Genomic DNA, 22,027 nt, shown 5'->3' with positions numbered 1-22,027 from the left:
TAACAGTTAACACCTACCATGCAATTTTTACCTGATGGTAGTAAAATAAGCCTAGCTCAAGAGCAGTCTCTACTGTGCTGGCATGCTTAGGTCTATGTGACATTTAATAAAACAATGTGGCAAAATACTAACATCCATAAACTCACCTCCACCAGTTTGAACAGCAGTCAGGTGTGATCCCATTTCTCGCAGCCCTTCATTTTCCAGAGGGTAAGCAGACGGCTGAGATGAGCTCGTGCCTTGAGCATCATCGTCACCCAGGGCTGTGGTCTGAGCCCTGAGCATTTCCAGGGCTCCTATGCCTGCAATCTCCTCAAACCCTTCTGACATCTGAGCCAATGGAGAATCTCGTGATGCAGAGAGAAACGGCGTGTCCAGAGGCGAGCTTGGAGGAGACAATGATGACAAGGAGGACCGCGAGGACAGGGATGCCAGGGACTGTGGCGTGTCCAGAGACCTCCGCTGCTTATTGAAATTCGAGTGTCCAATGGGATCAGCATAGGGCACATCCTTTGTGAGAGACTCAAAGGGAATTATGTCAAAGCGCAAATGCTGCCCGTAGTCTGTAACGCTGTCTGATTTGTCGTACTGGGGAAGGCCGTAGATGTCCGTGAAGCTGACTGAGCTGAGGGAGCCTCTGCTGGAGGCCAAGGATCCTCGACTGGAGGCCAGGGATCCCCTGCTGCTGCCAGAGGACATGGTGAGGGTGCTAGCTGACAGACTATAGCATGCAAAGAAAGAGAAAACACAAAAATGCCCTTTCAAATATAATCAGAACTACCAGTGCAGACATTAAAACACTAATCCAGATTATACAAGCAATTTTACATGTATTCAGTATGGTGACATGGAAAGATGATTTGGCATTTTAAAGTCTAGTTCATGTCTCTTACCCCGGTGTCAAGCACAGCCATGCCTGGAGCAGTAAATGTGACAACCAGATCAGGGCTAAGTGCCTGAAGACAGCAGTCCAACAACATCTAAAAGTAGGATGAGCCTACTCTTTCATCCAACATGTAAACAACTGTGATTTGGCAGAAAAGAGGCCAGTGTAGGCTCTAGCAAAGCAAACTCAATGTAAAGCCAGGAAGGATAGATTACCATGATCCAGCTCATTTTACATTAATGATTGGTCATAAACAATCCAGGCAGAAGTGCAAATGGATTTGCAAAGTCCTAGCAAACTGCTGTGTAAGGCTCACTCTCACAGGTTTTTCCAGCGCAGAATAAAAAGACTTTAGGATGAATCCTATTCCATTTCCTCTTACCATTCTCAGTTAAGGGGGACAAGAATATTAATGCCAGAGAGATATGAAGTGAGACAGGAACTCAGCAGGAACTGAGCTTTTGATGCTCCTGTGGTGCTAAACTGAGGAATCCTCAAGACCTGCATCTCAAAAGGCAGCTGTGAGTGTGAATATGCAAAACATTCTGGACTTGTGTGAGTCTTAACACATTCTTGTATTTAAATAGCAAAATTTTGTCATCTTACCAGGCACCAAAACCCCCTACCTTTGACGGTATGAGAAATTAAGAAACCAGAGAACTTAAGAGAATGCTATCTGCCCATAGTGAAACTCTAACAATATTACAACAGATTTTAAGAACTTATCTCCTTTTCAGATCCCAGCTACAATTAATAATGTACCCCAAATAGCCATCACTAATACATATTATAAAACTCCATCCAAATCATCACATTCCACATAGCAAAGTGTATAAATGCAGTGAAAAATTAATTGGCATTCAAACACAGAAGTATAAAAGATAAACTTCATACATTATTATATTCTTCTCTGCTGTAGTTACTTCAAACCTGCTGGTTACGCATAACTTACCTTTTTAACTGGGAGTGTAAATATGAGGTTAAACGTGTAGCTTCTTCTAGTTGCATAAGCAAACAATTTCTCTTCTCCTGTAACAATATCCTGTAATCAAACACATACATATTACTATTTTTTTTCATCACAGTAGTGTTCAAAAAGTGCTAGGAGTTTCCAAGTGTGGAAAAACATAACTGAATTGAAGTTTGGAATACTCAAAAATGTTGCACTGTTTAATGAAAAGTTTTGCTTTATGCTGCTCATATGCAATGACAGTAATTCCAGCAAGAACACAAGAACTCCAGAAGAATTCCCAGACAAGAAAAGTAACTGAACCATAATGTAAGAGTCATGATACTGAAAATACATTAAAGCAATTAGCAGACATAAGAAGTCCTAGGTAAAAATATCAGATTCTACAAGATTATTTTTCTTCTCTTGCATCAGCCTGATTCTGCTATTAAAATACTATGCCCTTCCACCTTGTCACAAAAAAAAATATTCCAAGACAATAAGTGCAAAATTTCAAAGAAAATTTTTGAAGGACTTCTGTTAAGCATAACAACCAATGTCAAAGTTTTATTCCATGTGTTTTAGTTGTTTTAGGTGAATTAATTTATCATTATATTTAAGCAGACGATACAGTATCTTGACTACTATGTTACCAAAAAAATTTCATGCTGCAACTTATTTTTTGCCCATTCTAGTAACAAGCAGCTGAACTAGTCAGTATCACTACCACAACACAAATAGAATGCAACTTTAATGCCATCAATCTCACACACCTATAAGATATCTTAAATTCAGTATTCTGACATTATTAGAAGTTCAAATAATAGATTTTATCTACCATCTACTCTTTTTCTGGATCCAGAATTATATTCCTGATGTTTTATCTTTCCAAGCCCAACCACTGAACTTCAAGATAATATCAGGGTAGTATTTTGGTTTGTGTTGTACATTTTGTATGTCCAGGAAAGTTACAGCTCCACCCCTACATCACAAGGTGGCTGGAAATGGAGATTCTGACAAATAGTTTGGAGAAAGCAGATCAAAGTTATTAGGCTGCCTCAGACCTTCCTCAGCTGCAAAGCCGGCTGTTAGAATTCAACATGTTAATGAACAGGATTTAAAAATCAACAGAAAACTGTTTTATCCAGTTCTCCCAGATAAAACAGCACCTCTCAAGCTTTTCTCCTGCCTTTGTGCACCCCAGGCCAGGTTAACTAATGGCACAAAGAAGGCTGCAGCTCAGCTATGCAAATTTACACTATACAGGCACTGCATGCAGGAACCAGAAGAACAGAACAAACGGACACAAGAAACTTAACTGATTCAAAAGCTTGCAGGTGAAAGCAGATATTCACACCATCTATTGTAAAAACAAACTTAGGAACCTACACTCCGCAATGACGGATGCTGCAGGGTAGGTACCCGTGCTAAAAAGTAAGAAATGCCTCCAACTAAGGCTGTCAACCAATACTGGCAAAAACAACACTGTAACAAAAACAAAGAACAACAAAATCCTCTGTCGTATAGATTTTAAGTTCATTTTGATCTGCACGTAACTCAGTGCCTTCAAAACTCAGTAACAGAAATGTTAATTATTTAAGAAAGAAATATCTTTGTATTTCACAATTAGAACAAAGTGGAAATACAAAAGCAGAATTAGAAATACTTCTGGTTATTTCTGAGTCTAAAACAAATAAACAAAAAATCAGGGCTACTAATAGTTAAGCTTTCCTCCAATTTGTCATAAAAAAAAATAGAATGCCCATCAGTATAATTCTAACTTCTGCTCAACTTTCTGCTAGCATTTGAAATATCAAGTACCACAGTGGAATGCTGGTTTCCACAGCATGAACTCCATGGAAAAATAGCTTGGCCTTCTTGCCAACACAGTATGCACTGCCTAACGTGAGAGCCCAAAAACAACAAATAAAACTTACTACACGACAGAGTAAAGTGAACTCCCTTTTCTGTCAGTTTAAGCTGGAAAGTCAATGTAACGATATGGCAAAAATTGCAAAATATATTACACTGACCTGTAGGCTGGCTGTGAATTTTCTATTTATTGCCTGAATTGCTGTCTGAAGTAAGCATTTTCAAAGAAACTGAAGTTGTCAAAATCTGCATATGGAAAGGACTTTCAAAGATTTTTTAAATGTCTTAATTGTGTAAATATTAACCTTTACAGAGATCACATTAAAGCTGGTTCTTGTAGGTTTTCCTGAAGTGTCAAAGCTGAGGTTTTACCACAACTTACAAGAAGCAAGAACAAGTAGTTTCTTGCTTTCACTGGAAGCAGTCAATGGTAAAAAGAGATTAAGAGGTTTTGTCCTTTTCTCTGGCTACAGGAAAAGCTAAGCAACTTTGAAATACATACTGTGTTTCCACTGGTATGTTTTTGGGTTGTTTATTTTACATATAATTTGATTTTTAAGTTTTCAAGAATAACTTCGCTTACTACGTTCTCCGAATGTCAGAATTGGGACGTGTTCCCACTGCTGAGATTGCAAATGAAAAGGAAATATTGTATATAAAAGGCAGCAAAACCATAATAATTTAACATTACTGTTATAAGGCAGAAACTAAATATAGCAAAGGATCTTTGTTCTAATGCTTTTGGAGATGACTACTACTCCACTGCAAAGAACAGAAAAATCTTTCACTATCCAGGCACTATCATGCAGGTCTCTACTATCAGAGAGTATCACTCAGACCTATTCCAAGCATCTTTCAAAATTCTGTTCAGATTTCTTCTTCCTGTTCAGAATTTTTAGATGAATGAGAGGAAAACTAACTAGTCAACATCCCTGCAACTTTGCTTCAGAAAAGTTCGAGACAGATAGAATTAAATAATGACGGAAGTAGTCTCCCACTTTTTTGAAATTAAATTTCTCTAGCAACTTACTTTTTCCTTAAATACCAAATAATTCCCTACTCTTCCTTTTGAAGCTACCTACATGGATCTCACAACAGAGGAGGAAAACAATTCAAGTTCTCAAACCTTTCAGTGGCCCCATGAGCAGACGTTGCTCGAGCTCGCTGAATTTCATCCTCCAAGCGTCTTTTTTCTTCCTCCAAACGTGCAATGTCTTCTGGGGATCGTCTCTGCTGACTGATGAGCTGCAACTCCTGAAGAAGAGCCTCCTTCTCTTTGATGAGCTGCAGACGGTCCCTGTCTGCTTCAGCCATTCCTGGCCAGGATTCATTATCTAGCAAGGCCAGCTGCTGTTGTATATTTGAAACTCTTTAAAAGAGGATAAATATATTTCAGAACACGGAAGAAAAAGACAAGAGGAAAAATATCAGAATGTGAAGCCTGTTAACGCCTGTGCCTTTTTTCTTCTAAATATCAAACCAAGAAAATTTAAACGGGTTTGGGAGGATTGTTTCTGGGTTTTGAGGGGGGCTTGGCTTTGGAGGGTTTTGTTTGGTTGGCTGGTTTTAGTTTTTTAATTGTTTTGTGTATTTTTAAAACAGTAAACAACTGCAAGTAAACAACTCTAAACAAAACCTCATGCAATAAGGTTTATCTCCTAGTGACATCTCAGAAGTATTTGGCCATCTTATTATCAGGTGAAGGGAATAAACTAAGTGACTGCATCCATATATGAATAAGAATTTCACTGTAATTTCCCTCCCCACACCTTAGATTTCATTTCAGCAAGTAAAGAAATTTGGTATTATGTAACATTTTTGTCTAAAGATGAATACTTTATCAAGCCCTTCAATACCATTTCCTCCTCCCTGCATTAACAACCAACTTCCTGCCAACAGCTACTGAAAGCACCATTGTGGATAGATACATACAGTCTACATATTTCACGCTTCAGCTATTGTGCATGAATTCCAGATGCAGCTTTCTGAAGAACACCTCGCCCCATTGACCAAATGTCAGGGCCAGGAAGAGCAAGCAGTGTCAGGATCCCTTCTCTCTCCTACCCAGGCTGCTCTGCTGTTAAAGATTCAGTAAACACTCCTGAAGCACATACAGCTTGATTTTCAGGTGTTCAGTGCCAAATGAAACAAATAAGGACTCAAGATCCTTTCAACAGAATCACAGAATTCCGGTACAATTGAGTTATCACAGTTTGGCAAGCGAGTGTGAATCATGTGAGCCTGGACTATTTGATTGTGTTCATAAGCTTTTACACAGCTCGTGGAAAAAAGAAGATGAGATTCATCTGAAGTCTCTGTGTTTCTTCATAAGACAGCTGAAGGATTGACCTTTTCCTTCATTTTAACACACTCAATTGTTTTGCTAATTATTTTTACATTGCATGGTGAGGTGGTTAAGAAGCAGACCTCAGGTACAAATGAACATTAATGAAGGCAACAAGGAAGAAAGAAGTATGATCAGGGAAGAGATCCCTCTCTCAGTGCTAGTGAATCAGTGATTCCACTTGTCTGTGGAGTGAAACACCATCTTCACTAAATACAAGAGGTTTTAATTTAGACTCTTGAGCTTGCTGAGAGCACGTAACTCCCTTTGTGTATGACATTCCAGCTTAAAGTTTGTTTTTTCCCTTCAATTTCTGTTATGGTGATGCTTTGAAAGTAGGAAGTTCTCATACAATAACTTAATTATACTGTTATTAAAGAGGGGAAAGTACTGCTGTGGACAAGGTTTGTATCACTGAAGAGTTCCAAAATCTGATTAGGTATTTACTTTGATTCCCTCGACACTCTTAGCTAGCTCTTTTTGTTTCTACAGTTTTCCCTTTACACAAAGAAAAAGCAGGCACAAAACACTATATAATGCAGGAATCTGTTGAAGCACCAATAAGCCAGTTTTCTGCAACTTCTATTTCCTGCACATGAACTAAAGTTTTGGGGCAATTTTGTTGCTTGCTTTCCACTGAGGAATCCCTCTGTATGGTAAGTTGTTCTAAGAAACTACCAGTAACAAACTTTTTTAGTATTTATCTCCTTGGCTAGAAGACACCCTTAAGGCTTTTATGGTCTCATTCACCCAAAATTATGGAAAAAATCAGAGTAGTCATGTTTAGTTATGCTCAGAACTTAATAAAAAAGTCCTCTTAAGTATGTTCCATAACTGCAATCTGTCTCCTCAAACACGAACTTTTCTTCCAACCACAACAAATACATGAATAAGCCATTTCACTATGCTTGCCTATGACAGACTTTATGCCCATACTACACCAGCCATTCTCACTGCTGCTGTGTTAGAAGAAAATGGCTGTTGTCAAACTCAGAGCATATATTAACCTGTCTTAAAACATCCCTTTAAATCAATGACTTGACATAGATTGCAACCTAAAGCGGAAAAAAAAATATTTAGGATCCTTTACGAAGCCTCTGTTTTTCAAACACATTTTTCTTTTCTAATGAGTATTTTAAAGATACTATTTTTTAACTGTAGCGACTGCAAAAGAGTGCTTTTATCTGGCCTAATGCCAGATACTGAGGTCCCTACTGATCCAGCCATTTAACATATTCCTGTGGAAAAAACTGTTAATTTTGAGCCATCAACATTCCAGGCATTTTGCCCATTCCCATCCTTGCATAACAAGTGCTGGGGAGCTTGCATTCCTCACTGGAGTAGGTGGTATCAAATGACTGGTTCCCTAGGTAGGCAGGCCAACTTGCTGCTTAATTCAGTATTTAAAAATTTCAAATGCAGATGAACGTAACAGTTCCTCTTAAGGGAGGGGCACAGATGGGATGACAAAGGTCTAACCTGGTGATGATCTTAAGCAAACACTGACTTGAAGTGGCACACTTGCCCCACAATGGCCATAACTAGGTATCACTCAGGATAATGCAGACACAGCATGAAGATGGAGATCCGTAGAGTCATTAGTTTACTATACAAACTACATTATGCGGAATAGAAGACATGTATTTCCAAAATTTAATTAGACACAATTTAATTAAATTTAGTAGCATGTCCAAATCATTATAGCTCTACACAGCTCCCTCCTCCCCTGACACAACAGGGCAACCTTTCTGTCACTGAAAATACCTGGGGAACCTTAAAGATTTTGTTAATGTCCATAAAATCACTTTAAAGGGTGATACCTAAGCCCAGCTCTAATGAAGTTATATTGCTGAGCTCAAGAGGGTATTTATTAAATACAGCATAAGAAGCGAGTAAAAATAACTTATTGTAAGATGAGTGATTTACAATTACAATTTACCCCATTTTAGATTCTTACTCAGACTATGAATAAGACAGGTGTCTTGGGGAGGGAAATACTCTGAACCAATTCAAAGGTATTAACTCATGCTTGTAAAATGGACAAATTATGGGTATCGTACAGCTGGCACTTGTTTTTCAAACTTAGCATGGTTTGAATTTTCCAAGGAGAAAAAGGAAAACAAACAATACTTCTCTACATTTAAAGGCCTAGGCTTTTGGCTGACATACCATACCACTCTAGAACTGAGGCCTTTGTTACCTGTGGTATGGGAAGACCAGTGGCGATAAAATAAAGAAAATATCCCAGTTCCTATTTGAAAGAAAACAGTGGCTAAGATCACATAAATCAGCCCTGCATACTCTTTTCCCTAGGCTTATAATTGGACCCAGTTCTCTGACACTTCAGGAAACAGGGAATATCTCCCACATGCAATACCCAAAGGAGGTGGCTGTGGGACTGAAGACACAGAATGAAGGATTTAAGAACTTGGTAATTTCTGGTATTTACTGACCCTCTTGAGTGTGGATTATGATTTATAGCCAAAGAGGGGAACACTAGAGAAAGATGAAGAAAGAAATGGAAAGAACAAGAAGCTGGGGAACTTGGCCAAATGCTCACAAAATTTCTCCACTGTGTCTATTTTGGCTGTTCCTGCAAGTATGTGCCACTGTAGCCTTGGCAGACAACATGAGTATGCTCTGCAGAATACCCAGCCTTCCTGACAACCTAATTCATTCAATAACAACGAGGTCTTAAATTGGCTTACGAAACTCATGAAACCATTAAGAGTCCACTGGCATTTTGCAGATTTCAGGAAAATTGCAAAAATCTGCTAAAAGCAAGTTTTCCCAAACGCACAGGTGAAATAGTACAAAACTTTAAAGAAGTTCAAAAGCATGTCTAAGCTCCCTTTATAACCCAATGAAAATGTGTTATGTTTCAAAACAACACTGGGAGATTAAGGTTTGGCTGAGCCAGGTATTTCTGTGATATCAAAAAAATTACTTCATCCTTAAATCAGATTTTCAGCAGAATAAAGCATACAAATCCACTGAATTTCACTAGAGATTAGGTAATTAAACCTTGAAACCTGCCTATACAAGACAAATTTTAAAGGGAAAATATTTGACTATGTTATTGTATTAGTACTAGAATGTTGCTATCAATATCCAATCAACATGTACATTGTCACCATAAGCAAAAATTGCACTGACAGACACACTTTTGCTTATGCTAGTGATTTTAAAGGCCAAACTTAAATTTAATTTTGGAAATGAGACATGTTTGCAGCACTATGCTGAACAGAAAGAAAGACATCCTTAAAGACAAATGTAGAAATATTAAGCATATCTGAGGAAGAGGTTTATTCAAGACTAAAATAAATCTCTTGACATCCACTGCATGCCTCTATGAAATGAATGGAAAAATGACATCCTTGAATTCCAATTCAAATTCACAAATAAATACTACCCAAACTAGGTAAGCCGGTTGAAGATGTTTGAATGTATGAACATTGAACTAATGTTCATTAAAGTTAGCTACCATCAGACTGGACTATTAAAAAAAAAAACAAACTACCAAAAAAAAAAAAAAAAAACTCCACAGCTAAAACTTTTGTTACTTCTATTGGAGGGATTATTTTTCATCTACTGATTAACACACTTCGCTGGATATGAAGCACTGCAGCAATGACACTTCACAAACATTTTCTAATATACTTCATGTAGTCATTCTACTGAACTGCACAACTTAAGAGTTATCAAAGAAAAACAATTTGCTTTTGAGTTCTCATACTATGAAGCAGCATATTCAGAAAAGTGCTTGAGGGGTACATTTTCCAGTGTGCAAATGCCTTCATGAGAGGTGGTCTCACTGAAATAGCAACTGAAACTAAAAACAGTATTTATCCAGGCAGCTTGGGGCTGTCTGTTCAAAAAGACCGTCCTCCCTCCCCCTCCTGCTTCTCTGGAGGGCCACACTGGCAGATCTGAGAGGAGAAATTTCATGGAAATAAGGTACAGTTTATTTAGAAATAATGGGAGAGGGGGAAGAGTACACAGCGGAAGAAAAGTGATTGAGCCTCCTTTCAGCATGATTGGTGAGTTAAAAAGCAGAATTTACAAAACTCCTCCAAGAGCCTGGATCAGAAACAGGGGAGAGGATCTCTTCCCCAGTGTGCTGGAAATATCAGAACCCACAGTGTACAACATCTGAAATACCCATGGGAAAAATAAAATTGCAAATCATCCAACTTCCTTCCAGTGGGAAAGTGATGGAGGGAGGAAAAAAAGCTATGTGAATGTCTTAATTTATGCAAAGGCCAAACCATTCAGCAGTCAAGAGAGATTTCTAAAGGAGGAATTAAAATGAAACTATCCTTTATAAGGGAGGAAGGATATTTTGAGAGTGCAAGCCAACTCTTCTGCAATCACTGGGTCTCGTCTCCTGAATTTCTCAGGACAGTTAATTCAAAAATCCATGCATTTCCTTGCTTAGACTCCATATACAGAGAATATTTTAATTTTTAAAGATTTTTTCTGCATCCGGCAAATATTCTGCACATATATGGCTTGATTCACAAGAGCAACTATAATGCAATACTCTGTCCTTCAGTTTGTGGGGCCTTTTTCCTGCTTTCCTTCCAGGGAAAAGACATACTTTTCTCCTACAGTGCGTTTTAAGTCTCCCATTAAAAATCTGTCACTTGTACTTATTTGCTGTATGTTTCAACACCTGCTTGACAAGCAAGCAGTCACAATATACTGCCTTACAGTTGTGACATACTGTAGCATTTTAATTTTCTACTTTGTAGATTTAATCCATCACAGCACATTCCGTCACCCACACTGTGCAGTAACAGTAGATATTTCACCAGCCAAGGGAGAACGAACACAAAGATATTTAGTAGAGACAAAAGCCCTACAGAAATGCCAGCAAGCTAAGGGGAAGGAATGCATGATAAATGAAGAATGCAACCACAGAGATAACTGGTAGGGGCAATGAGCTTTGTGCAGTTCCACTCAAAAGCTGAAAGCTGATTACTTCCGTACAACATACTGGGCAGAATAAGGCTACTCTTTTAAAACAACTAACATGCTTTTGCTAAATAACAGACCATTGTCAGAGCTGCTATCCTGGGAAAGCAAAACTACTCTTACTGAAATCACTGTTCTCTAGTTGGAAGGTTAGTTACCCAGATTTTCTACACTTAATTAAGATCAAACACCAGCTCACTTCTGATGTTCAGAAATACTGCATTCCAGCTGAGAAATGCTTTGCTACAAAAAAAAATTTAACTCATAAAAACCCAACATCTCTTTACCCCCTCTGAAAAAACACCACTCCATCTTTTCCCTGCCATAAACAAACAGGAGAATTGTTTTGAAAAACACAGAAAAGATGTCAGAAAGCTGAACTAAAAACATTTTAATAAAATCTTCACATCATCAGTGGCTCTGTTAAACTGAACAGTATAAAACTAAATTCTATCATTCTTCTTTCAGCAACTCTAAATTGCTAACTTACCACTGGACTATTAAATGCTAAGTTAGCCTGTGAGCAAACACAGGACACCGACACATTTTTGCTTTATTCTTTTTTCCCTCAGTTATTCAGCCTTTATTAGGTAATAGTCACTGGTATTTACACGCAGTATGTATGACAGACTTCCATTCAAGTTACAAATCCTGAAGATTTAGCTGTGTTTACCTAACTTGCTTGTACCAACTTAATTTTTTGAAGACTGTATTGTGTCCAAATGTGGGTAAATTTTCCAAGAACAACAAAATGGTATACTGCCTATAAACTTCCAATTCTTGCCAAGATATGTGACAGCATTACAGATTCCCCCAAAGAAAAAGCCACCATGATATGAAAAAAAAGCAAAATAATTTAACTTCTTTTTCTAATTCTTGTTCTGAGAGATGTAAAAAACTGGTAGAATAGAACACATTGAAAAGAAAAAGAAATCCTAACTTATATAAATTTTAAAACTATGGCTTTTGAAGTTAACTACATTAAATCTTTTAAGTGTCAGTCAAATTCAGTAACAGAATATTCTACCAGCACAAGTCAAAATAATCATAAGTGCATTAATTTATTGACTTCAAGTCAGTACCCACACTACTGTCCTGAATATGTGGCAAATAGTTTGAAAACAATGAGGTTCAATGAGGACCCGCTAAAATATTTAAGTAGATAGTACTTTTAAAAGTTCAATAAGCTAAATGACAAAACACTGCAAGACTGGCCTCCACAAGAGAAATACTTATAATAAGCATTTAGACTGAAGGATGTAGTGAAGAATCAATTTCAAGTAATACTTTTTATCATTTTTATCACACTTTTTTCCAATTTCAACATTTATTTTTATGTACCCTTTTGTTCAGCTCTGAACAGCTTTGTTTATCTCACAGGAAGTTCAGCATTCTTTCTTCTTCATTGCTCTAGTACACTGAATTGAAGACACAGGTATGCAAAGCTTTGGGTATCCTGACAGACCAGGCTGATAAGTGTAAGTGTAAAGACTGTTTATATTTCGGTTTGAGAAAGAAGGTGAAAAAATGTAAAACAGTTTCATTGAAACAATACAATTTTGTGTTTATACAAGTATAGAACAGGACTGACATTTAGCTTTATCTCTGCAAACAAATATAATAATCTGATGATAAAGTCTTATATTTACCTAAACTTTCATTATCTGCGAACTACTGAATAGAGAGCAAATTAGTCTTCCCAAAGAAATTTCAGCTAGGAGGCTGGGTCCAGTTCTATTTTGAAAACTTTAATCACAAAAGTAAATATAAAATCCAATATATTTATCTTTAATTACCTTTTCTTTGCTTCTTCATATTGCCAGTTCAGCCTTACTTTGTCCACAAGTCTTGTTTTGTCATCAAACCCAAACTTGCAGAGTTGAAAAGCAAGGAGAGGAGGAAAAAGAAAGAAAGAAACAAGTTAAAAACACTCTAATCACAATAATGAAAAGGATATATCAGTCTTCCGTACTGGACTCACTGAAGAAACCTCTATGCTTTAAGTAGTAACATAATAAAAATCAATTTTATGCCTTTGAAATGCAAAAATAATGGATTGCTAACAGCAGAGAAGATAAATAAGCCTTTTCAATAAATTATTAACCTGGAAATCAAGGATTAGAAAATTGAATCATTGATAAATGGTCAAAGCTTTTCAACTTTATCCACGTCTACAAGACTGTTTTAATTGAATTATTCTGCTATTTGATAGGGCCATTTTATGAATATTTATTAGAAGCAATTCAGATCATATTCCCTGTACTGCGATGTGTTACCCAGCATCTACAACATTAGTGCATTTTAAACATTAGTACAAAAAAACCCACCTGATCCTTGAAGCAGCTGTAGAATGTGCATTTATGTTGCAACTCCTACTGCACGGTGTTCATACAGTAATTTCTATTTTAGGGCATTAGCACTTCCCTCTTCAGAAGTTTGTGTATGGTCTAATGGTTAAAACCTATGGTCCTACACAAGTGCATTGCTGCATCTCCGAAGCTCTCCTGTAGCTGCTGCTTTTTCTGTCTCCATCATCTCACGGGTAAAAACTCTACCTCTTTTCTACTCACATGGCACTAACAATAGTTCCGTGAAAAGATTCAAGTAATTATATATTTTTGTTTCCCTTAGAAAAAGCCTGTACCTGATAAACATAATTTCCATAATGTACTTGTCTTGGATTGTGTACTGCGAATGGGAAAATGCTCCTGTGTTTCTTTTGGTTAATTTGTTTGAGAATTCAATAATCCCATCCACCACCCATCTGAAAAATGGCACCCTGAAGACACCATCTGCCTAACACCCTGAAAGCCTAGCATTAGCTCAGTTTTCTCAGATTCTTGAAGAGTCTATCTTCTCAAAAACAGGATTTCGTCTTCTGTAGGGACCTTCTGGAGACATCCAATCTGACAACTAGCCAGCAGTGAATGAGGATTATAATAGATGAGAAATGGGATAGTAAAGCCAACAATTCTATGATTTCTAACTAAATGTAAAGTAACATCTAAACTACCATACTAACAAACTACAAACAAGTTGCCTTCTTGCTTTGGTGTCTGTCAGTCATCCATATAGAGACATATGTTTTATTACTGATAATTGGGTTGCCATAGTACTAGTGCAAGCTAAATTTTTACTTACTATTATTTTAAGTACACAGTTTCATCCAGATAGAACGATTTCCAAGGAATCCCAAATATCACATTTAAAGGCATATTTGAGCACAAAGGTACATCATAAGTTTTGATGATTAAGAAAAATACTTTCTTTGTCTTTCATGGAGGAAAGGAGCAGAGATCTACTACACATCGTCAATGCACATGAACAATGAATATGAGCATGATAAACACAAGATATAAAAAATAAATTAAACCCCCCCCCACAACTATTATTACTACTACCACAATGCTAACACCTCATGCAAAATCATGTCGCTACTGCAACTTCAAGCTGGCTAAAGAATTTTCTTCCTTCCTGCGTCATTACAAGTATCAGTAATTCAGAGCTGGGAATATGAAGAGAAGAGGTCCATGGACACCTAAACAAGAGCTGTTACTCCAAGATGAACCTACAGTCACCAAAGTAGTAACACAAGAAGTGCTCTGCTGGGCTGGCAGAGTCCAGGAGTTGACTTTTCCTGTCACTGCCCACGAGCATGCCCCTGCATCCTTCTGCCATGCTTAAGCAGCAGAACCCCCAAGCCCACAGCTTGCACATAGTGAAAACAACAAGCAAATGCAACCCCCTCACCACGAGTAATGCTTTGGATTTTTCCTTCTGCTCCAGCCAACACCTCTTCAATTAAAAGAGCAAATAAGACTGTATCGCTGTAGTTCAAAAGCAGCTAATTTGGTACAGCAAATGTATCACATAGGAACACTCACATACCTCTCCAGTGATGTCAGTCTGAGAACAAGCATCACAGTGTTGTTGAGGTAAACAGGAGTCACTGAGTGAACTAGAATTGTGCTGGAGATCCTGCAGGGAATCTGTAATACAACAGCTATTCCTGAATCCATCAGTTAATTTGGCCAGGCTCTAAAGGAGAAGGCATATTTTAAATGATTAGATGATTAGAAAAAATTGTTTTTAAAATACTTTTTTATAATACAGATTTTTTTTTAATTGTTTAAAAAGACTGGTAGCCTGCCTACCTAGAGCTACTTACAGAAAGTAAAATTCAATGTTGTGTTACCAGCATGCAAAAGATTTGCTTCAGAATAAACCTCTCCTTTTAAAAGATGCATGTAACAGTAAGCAGACTTTATATTATTTGTTTTAGATCTGTGAATGTTTTATCTCCTGTATGGCTTGCAGCTCTTTAAATCTAGCAGCTGTCAACTTCACATTAGCTGATAGGGAAGACAAATGTGATTCACCTGCCCTTTTGCCATCTTCTGCACAGGTTACATTCCTTAGTCACTACTGTTATCTCATCCAACTTGATGAATACCTTGTATTGATTGCATTTTTATGACAGCTGATATCATCCCTGTGCTCTCTTACCCAGGGTTCACATAGCTAAGAGATATTTTACACTTTGGGTTAAGCAAGGGACATCACTGAAATGTCTAGACAATGACACAAACTGCCAGAGTAAAGCAGAAATAGCCATCTTAGAGGGGGAAAGACAGAATGACACAAAATAAAGACAATAACTTTTTTGACAACATAAGCTTGGTTGACAGGCTCTTAAAAAACCTTTAAATGAACAAAATTGTTAGTATCTCTTTTACTTTCTCATTGTGCATTCTCTCTTGCTCAAAAATTACAGATAATGTAGTATTAGTAATGAAATCACTGGCTGCCATTTATGACAGAGATCCTAAGCATTACACAATCAAACAAAAGTGAAAACGTTCTGTCCTCTCACCTATCCTCCACAGGAGAAAGAGCAATCTAAAAATGTGGGGAAAAATTATCAGAAATTTGAAGATCTGTAATAATTTATAATTCAAAACACAATAAAAAAATTTGGTTAGAAAAATACACATACAAAACGGACTAGAACTGCTTACTCTAGTGTCTGAACTATAGTATCAGGGACATTGCATTGGGAAAAGGCTGGTCCTCAGAAATTTCAGTGGCTTTGACTACAGGTGATTCGCAACAAGCGAGGTTACTGTCCATAACAAATTATCAGAAGATTTCTCAGTCTTCAAAGTATAGTTTAAAAAGAGTAAGACAGCAATGCTGCTTTTTCTGACATAAAATTCAATTAGTAGAGTCCAGAAATGAACCTGTGTAACAGCAACTGTTTGCTGCTGACAAGGAGAGCAAGGCCATGTTGCAGATGAAGGCATCTGGTGTCAGAGCCTAGGAAGTATCCAAGATTGTGGAACTGTAGCAGGCCTGAAACTAGCCAGAAAAGGCAGCTTTTTCTGATGGCCTCCATTTCCATCATACATGGTCCATTCCCTTTGCTTTCATATACCAGCCTCTCCCTCAGGCCAGCCTCCATCAGAGAGGAAAAAGAGGGAGAACACCCAGCCGGGTACGGGATGAGTGAAGAAGTAGGCTCCCCAGCCACAAGAGTGGGGCCCCGTGCTCCTCCCTGACAGCCCTTTAAATCACACACTCTGTTTCCTTCCTATTAGGGAATAGCACATGGTACATGCCACGTATGGGACAGCTTGTGCTGCTCCCTCTTCAGTCTCTGTCGCTCTCTACAGATCTGAGAGGGGTTGGGATTTCACAAGCATCATTGGCAAGGAGAGAGGACAGCACAGAGCAATGCCAGATGTGCTGGCAGTAGGACAAGGCTACCATCACTTGCCTCCAGAAGCTTAACTTGTCTTGGGTCTACCAATTCTTCTGCCACCTCTCAACTGAACTGAGCCATTTTAATATGAAGAACAAACAACATATTTTCTTCTCAGCGCTGAAACTGCAAATTCAATTTCAAGTTACATTGCCAAGAGGCACCTTTATCCTTGTGAAAATAACTGCTCCACAAGATGGGAAAAAAAAAATCACAATTTTTACTTTATGAAAACTGTAGACTCCTGTCTAACTCTCTTCTTCAAAACTCACTGGAAATCATCCAGTCCTGTCAAGACTTCTGCTGTATGGAGGATCAAGAGGGATCCCTAATGGGTTTGTAACATGGAAATAATAACCTCAGATCATGGCCTCTTCCCAGTAAAGTACAGCCAGTTGCATCAACAAAAACTCAGGATTCAGAAAGCCTGAGGTTTCCCCTAATAAGTTATGTTCCATCTGCCACCTTTGGCTAACACATATTATGTTACAGGTATGTGCAATACCACAAATCCTGATGCCAGAACTTAAATCTAAATTTTTGCCTGTATTTCAGCTACTTTATGGTATGCTCCTGATGCCCTCTAGCACTCTCCCTTGGCAGGTAATGAAGGGCTGCTTGGCTGCTGGCCAGGCTTCCTATCTAGGCACAATTGCTGAATCCTGGCCCCTACTTAAAAATGAGAAAGCATTTGACAGGTGGCAATCACCAAGCAGCATCACCTTAACTTACATCTACATGCACAGATGACAATGCCCTAGGGCAAGCATAAATGCATTAAGTCCTTCTAGCTGGATGAATGAAAACAGGCACAACGCTAACATGGAAAATTACAACCCAAGTTAGCATATTTTTAGATAGAAACCGTTTATAATTGTTATTATAAACAATAGGAGTAACTTCCTCCCCAGCTACACTCAGGAATCCATCTTTCATCTCGAGTTTAAGGATTGTCTATGGCAATCCCACAGAAATGCCAAATAAGCCTATCGTTAATGTGAAGTTCTAAGCACACCAGCCCAGACTTACCCAAAAAGAGAGAAATGAGCATTGTCATTCACCATTTCTATTGCCATCTGATTTGGGAATGCTCTGCCCAACTTCAGTGCACTTCCTGTCTAACCTATCTGGCCAATTTAACTGGTAAAAAAGTAGAAAGAAAAAAGAAGAAATAAAAACCCCACAAAAACCAAAGTCCACTGTTCTCCAAGGATGACATCTTAAAAGCATACACACACTGAATAGAAACAAAAGAAAGAGATGGGGGAGGAGAGATAAACACTCTGCTTTCAAGAACCTAACCATACATCATTATTATTCAAACTTATATAAGAAATCTGCCCACTTTTTTTGAGCAGTAGCACTGCATATTTTGCTTTATTTGTAATCACAGCATCCAATTTAAATCTGACCACCCTCACCCACACAACTAAACCAATTATCATACTTCTACAACAGCTACAATTTTCCAAGCACCTACACAAAACTGAGTCACTTCTACTATGTTTAGTTCTGTTGCTTACACTGGCCAGATTTAAATTAAAAAGTAGTATGCAATGGTCTGTTTCCTTTCTCTGAAATAAAACCCCATATTTTTTGTACTATACTTCTAAGTCGTCTATTAACAAATTTCAAAATAAAAAAGATTTCCTAAGAAAGTTTCTGAACAACAATTGCTTTAAAATGCAGTGTTTTCAAGGACAAGACAACTCCAATATTAATAGGAAAATAAAAATTGAATTCTGAACTTATTTGGAACACATTTAAAATAGAATTGTATTTATTTGACAAAGCTAACTAAATCCATGACAATAATATTAAAATAGTTATTAAAGGGCATAGCACATATTACTTTGGTGACACCAAAAATAGGGTTTTTTTGGTCAAAATTTAAAAAGAGAGCTGGATATTTTTGCAGAGCACAGTAAGCTGGCAAAAATACACAACTTTTACAACTACAGACCTCTTAAATGATGGCATTTACTTCTGTATAGCCATTGTAACTTAGATGCTACACTTGTGTGGAACAACTGCCTTCTACATTCTCCTGGACTGCATATACTCTGATATTGTATTATTGGATTCCATCAAAAAAGATTGTCGTTAATTAAAAAAAGATACTTCCTAGACTCATATTTCCTGTATATCACATAGAGCCATGATGAAGGATGAAACACTTCATTTTTGCTTCTGTCTTGTGCAACCTCTACAGTCTGGTCCTGCCAGCACTGCCCAATCCTTGATCCTAGAGTTCTAACTCCCTCAACACTATTTAAAGAAACTGCAAGCACATTTAAAGTTGGTTTATCAAATATGATTTTCAAAGCATATCAATGTTTACAGCTGGATACTGCCACTGAGGACTGAAAATGTAAGGAAAAGATGTAAAAAAAATCTACTAGAGAAGTAAAAACAAGGCCAGTAGTTAAACTGCTCCAAGATCTCACACGTAAGTCCTTATACTACCAGTTAGTTTCCGAAAATATGTGTTACTGCATCCATGAAGAACTGCCTTTCTAATCACTTCTTTCTAACTAGGCACATGGAAGACTGAGTATCACTATAAAACTTGGCCAGCCCAAAATAACAAGTATGTTAAAAGTTGCCAAGGCAGAAACTTTTCATAGCGACTTCAGTGTTCCGTCTACTTGAACAAGGATCTGTGGTCCATCAGATGATCTTTGTGCAATGCACTGGAGACTTAATAATTGCATAACTATGGAAATTCATTATATGTAGATTACAAACTTCCCATGTCATTTAACAACTAAAAAGGAAAAAAAAATCTGAAAAACACTACTGCAGAGAAAACTGAAAGAAAATGTTTGCGTGGCAATGGTAATTTAGTATGGTCCCACAACTTTAGGTAACAAAGATGCCTTCTTCCAAACATATGTTTGAAGACTGGATGAAGAGAACTGTCCTTATCACCTCTTTGTATATGCAGCATATTTGGGCAAGTCTGTGGTGAAGTCCCTGTGGTGGCAGTCATTGTTCTTTGATCAAGCTCCTATCACATTAACAACACACACACAACTGAGAGCTTGAGGCAGGGCATAGAATCCATTCAAAAGTTAAACCACAACTCAGGTCTGCATCTCCCCTCAATCCTCATGCTCTAATTCATCAATTTCATGTTTATGTATACATTGTATTTATTCATATTATTTGAGGGTTTTGTTTTACTCAAACTTGAGAGTATATCAAAAAAAGTGTGACAGTGACAGAGATCCAGTTTGGGGAAATACATATAAAGGGAAAACATGGTTGACACAAGGATAAATATTTTAGCACATGAACTCTCAATCCTACTTCATTATAGGTAATACAAAGAGACATAAAATAAAGTGATATACAACTACCACAAATCACAAAGGCTTTTTCTAAATACTATGTAATTACTACATAGCAGCCATCAACATAGCAACAATAGAAAGCTATATTCAATGAAACACTGAGCTAAATGAAACTTAAGACAAAAATATGAAATGCATATGAAGCCTTCTGCTTGCAGTATAGACAATAACTACTTACCTATTGGTAACTATCAAACAGAAGAATCAGTTTAGGCCATCCTACTTTCTTATTTAAACCTTGGTAACCCCAATGCAATCCCAAGCAAGAAAACAGGTAGGTTACTACTTTTTAGTAGTTCTGTAGCATACTTTTTTACCTGCATAAGGTCCTGCCTTTCTTTTTCACCTGTGCATATAGCTTTCTTTATGGTTCGAAGTTCACTCATTATAGCTTGTGCTTCATCCAGTCTGTAATTTGTATGAGCATTTGACATCTTACGATCAATCCTGTTGAAAATATTAAGACAAATTTAGGAATTTTCACATAATTAAAAAGCACATAGTCTTTTTAAGACCTCTTGTTTATTCATGTACCACTTCATTTCCAGGAATAAAATGATACTCTACTTGGAATTAACACAGCACTCAGTGCCAAGACCACTCTAAAGACAAAGCAAAGCAGTTATCTACCCAGACTCTGCAGAAGCAACGAATTTCCTGGGTTTAATATCCTAATGGAAAGCTTACTTATGAGTAATGTTTGTGGGTGATTTCATGCACCAAAAGCAAAATGAACCCAAAACTAACCTAGATGGTTCTAACTCAGAAGGTAATCATGAGAAGTCTAGCTGTCATATTTTTCATGTAGCATCACATATTGCAGTATCTCTTCCAGGGCTTCTATTTGATCCTGCTTTAGAAGTTTCTAAAAAAGGCGTTTCATTTTCTCAGAAGAAACTTTTAATACCTCAAATTTTATGGCAAATGCTATTGTGTCATTATAGGCCTCTTAGACTATCTTTTCCATAAGATATCTATAAGACATTATAATTCTGCACTGAAAAACATGGTATGGGAACATCCCAGAAGATTTTACACCTTTAAGCAAGAAGCAAGAGAACAAGTTACAACATAAGACTGAAGTAATACTGATGTTTCCATCTTGACATATTAAAATCACTCAAGTGGAACATCCGCTGCATGAGTTTTCAACCTTTTTCCCAACATTTCACAATAGTAAAGGACAACATATCAGGATGCAGAAGACTAGTCCAGCGTATCATCTTGATAATTTGCTTTGCTTTATAGATAAAGAATAAGACAAGATTACTTGGTCTTGGATTTACAACAAATGGCTATGGAATTTTATCAGGTTATTTACAGCAACTATTGAAAATCATGTAAAGTTCCTCTTAAAATATGGAAAACTAAATTTTCCTGTTAATCTAGCATGAAAAGAATGTACATAGAGAAAATGTGGTAAGTATAAAGGTCTTTAGGCCAATGCTAAGAACAAATAGCTTCAGGAAAAGGTATGTCATGTTTACAGAATTAAAGATAAAAACACACATCATTCATGACAAAGGACATCAATCTACAAAAAGATGCAGTAGGAGAGGATATGCTATACATACAGAAGAAGAATACTCTATTTAAAATATTGAGACTAACTAACAAGTTTCAAGATAGCTATTACATTAAACTAAGAGAGTCAACAAGAGACTCTCAGCATGTTCTGCCATTTAAAATACAAACAGTGCAATTCCCCTTACGTCTGATTACTTGTTTTAAAATTAGAACTTTAAAATGAAAAATCAAAAGGGGTAAATGAAAATCATGTGATTTTATTGTGTAGCTCACAATATTTAGGGAAAAAACAGGTTGAATTCTACAGTTTTGATTAGTTTGGGTTTTTTGTGACAGTGCTTTTGGATACAACACA

The 22,027-nt window shown here is 37.2% G+C and overlaps 1 protein-coding gene across 4 annotated transcripts in view; it reads right to left on the bottom strand.

Annotated features, from left to right (window-relative positions):
• Positions 1-22,027, bottom strand: part of WWC3 (WWC family member 3) — a 96,594-nt gene that overhangs the window by 23,882 nt on the left and 50,685 nt on the right. For all 4 annotated transcript variants that reach the window (XM_012569623.5, XM_030280648.4, XM_002188716.7 and 1 more), the window contains exons 6-11: positions 20,463-20,592; positions 14,917-15,066; positions 12,825-12,898; positions 4,834-5,076; positions 1,839-1,928; positions 147-721 (exon numbers count right to left, since the gene is read on the bottom strand). In XM_012569623.5, the coding sequence (XP_012425077.3) occupies positions 147-721; positions 1,839-1,928; positions 4,834-5,076; positions 12,825-12,898; positions 14,917-15,066; positions 20,463-20,592 (1,262 nt within the window). The remainder of the gene's footprint in view (positions 1-146; positions 722-1,838; positions 1,929-4,833; positions 5,077-12,824; positions 12,899-14,916; positions 15,067-20,462; positions 20,593-22,027) is intronic.

Source organism: Taeniopygia guttata, chromosome 1 (genome assembly GCF_048771995.1).
Source record: "Taeniopygia guttata chromosome 1, bTaeGut7.mat, whole genome shotgun sequence".
Taxonomy (NCBI): domain Eukaryota; kingdom Metazoa; phylum Chordata; class Aves; order Passeriformes; family Estrildidae; genus Taeniopygia; species Taeniopygia guttata.
The sequence above is the reverse complement of the archived record's forward strand: the minus strand, read 5'-3'. Positions and strand labels throughout refer to the sequence as shown.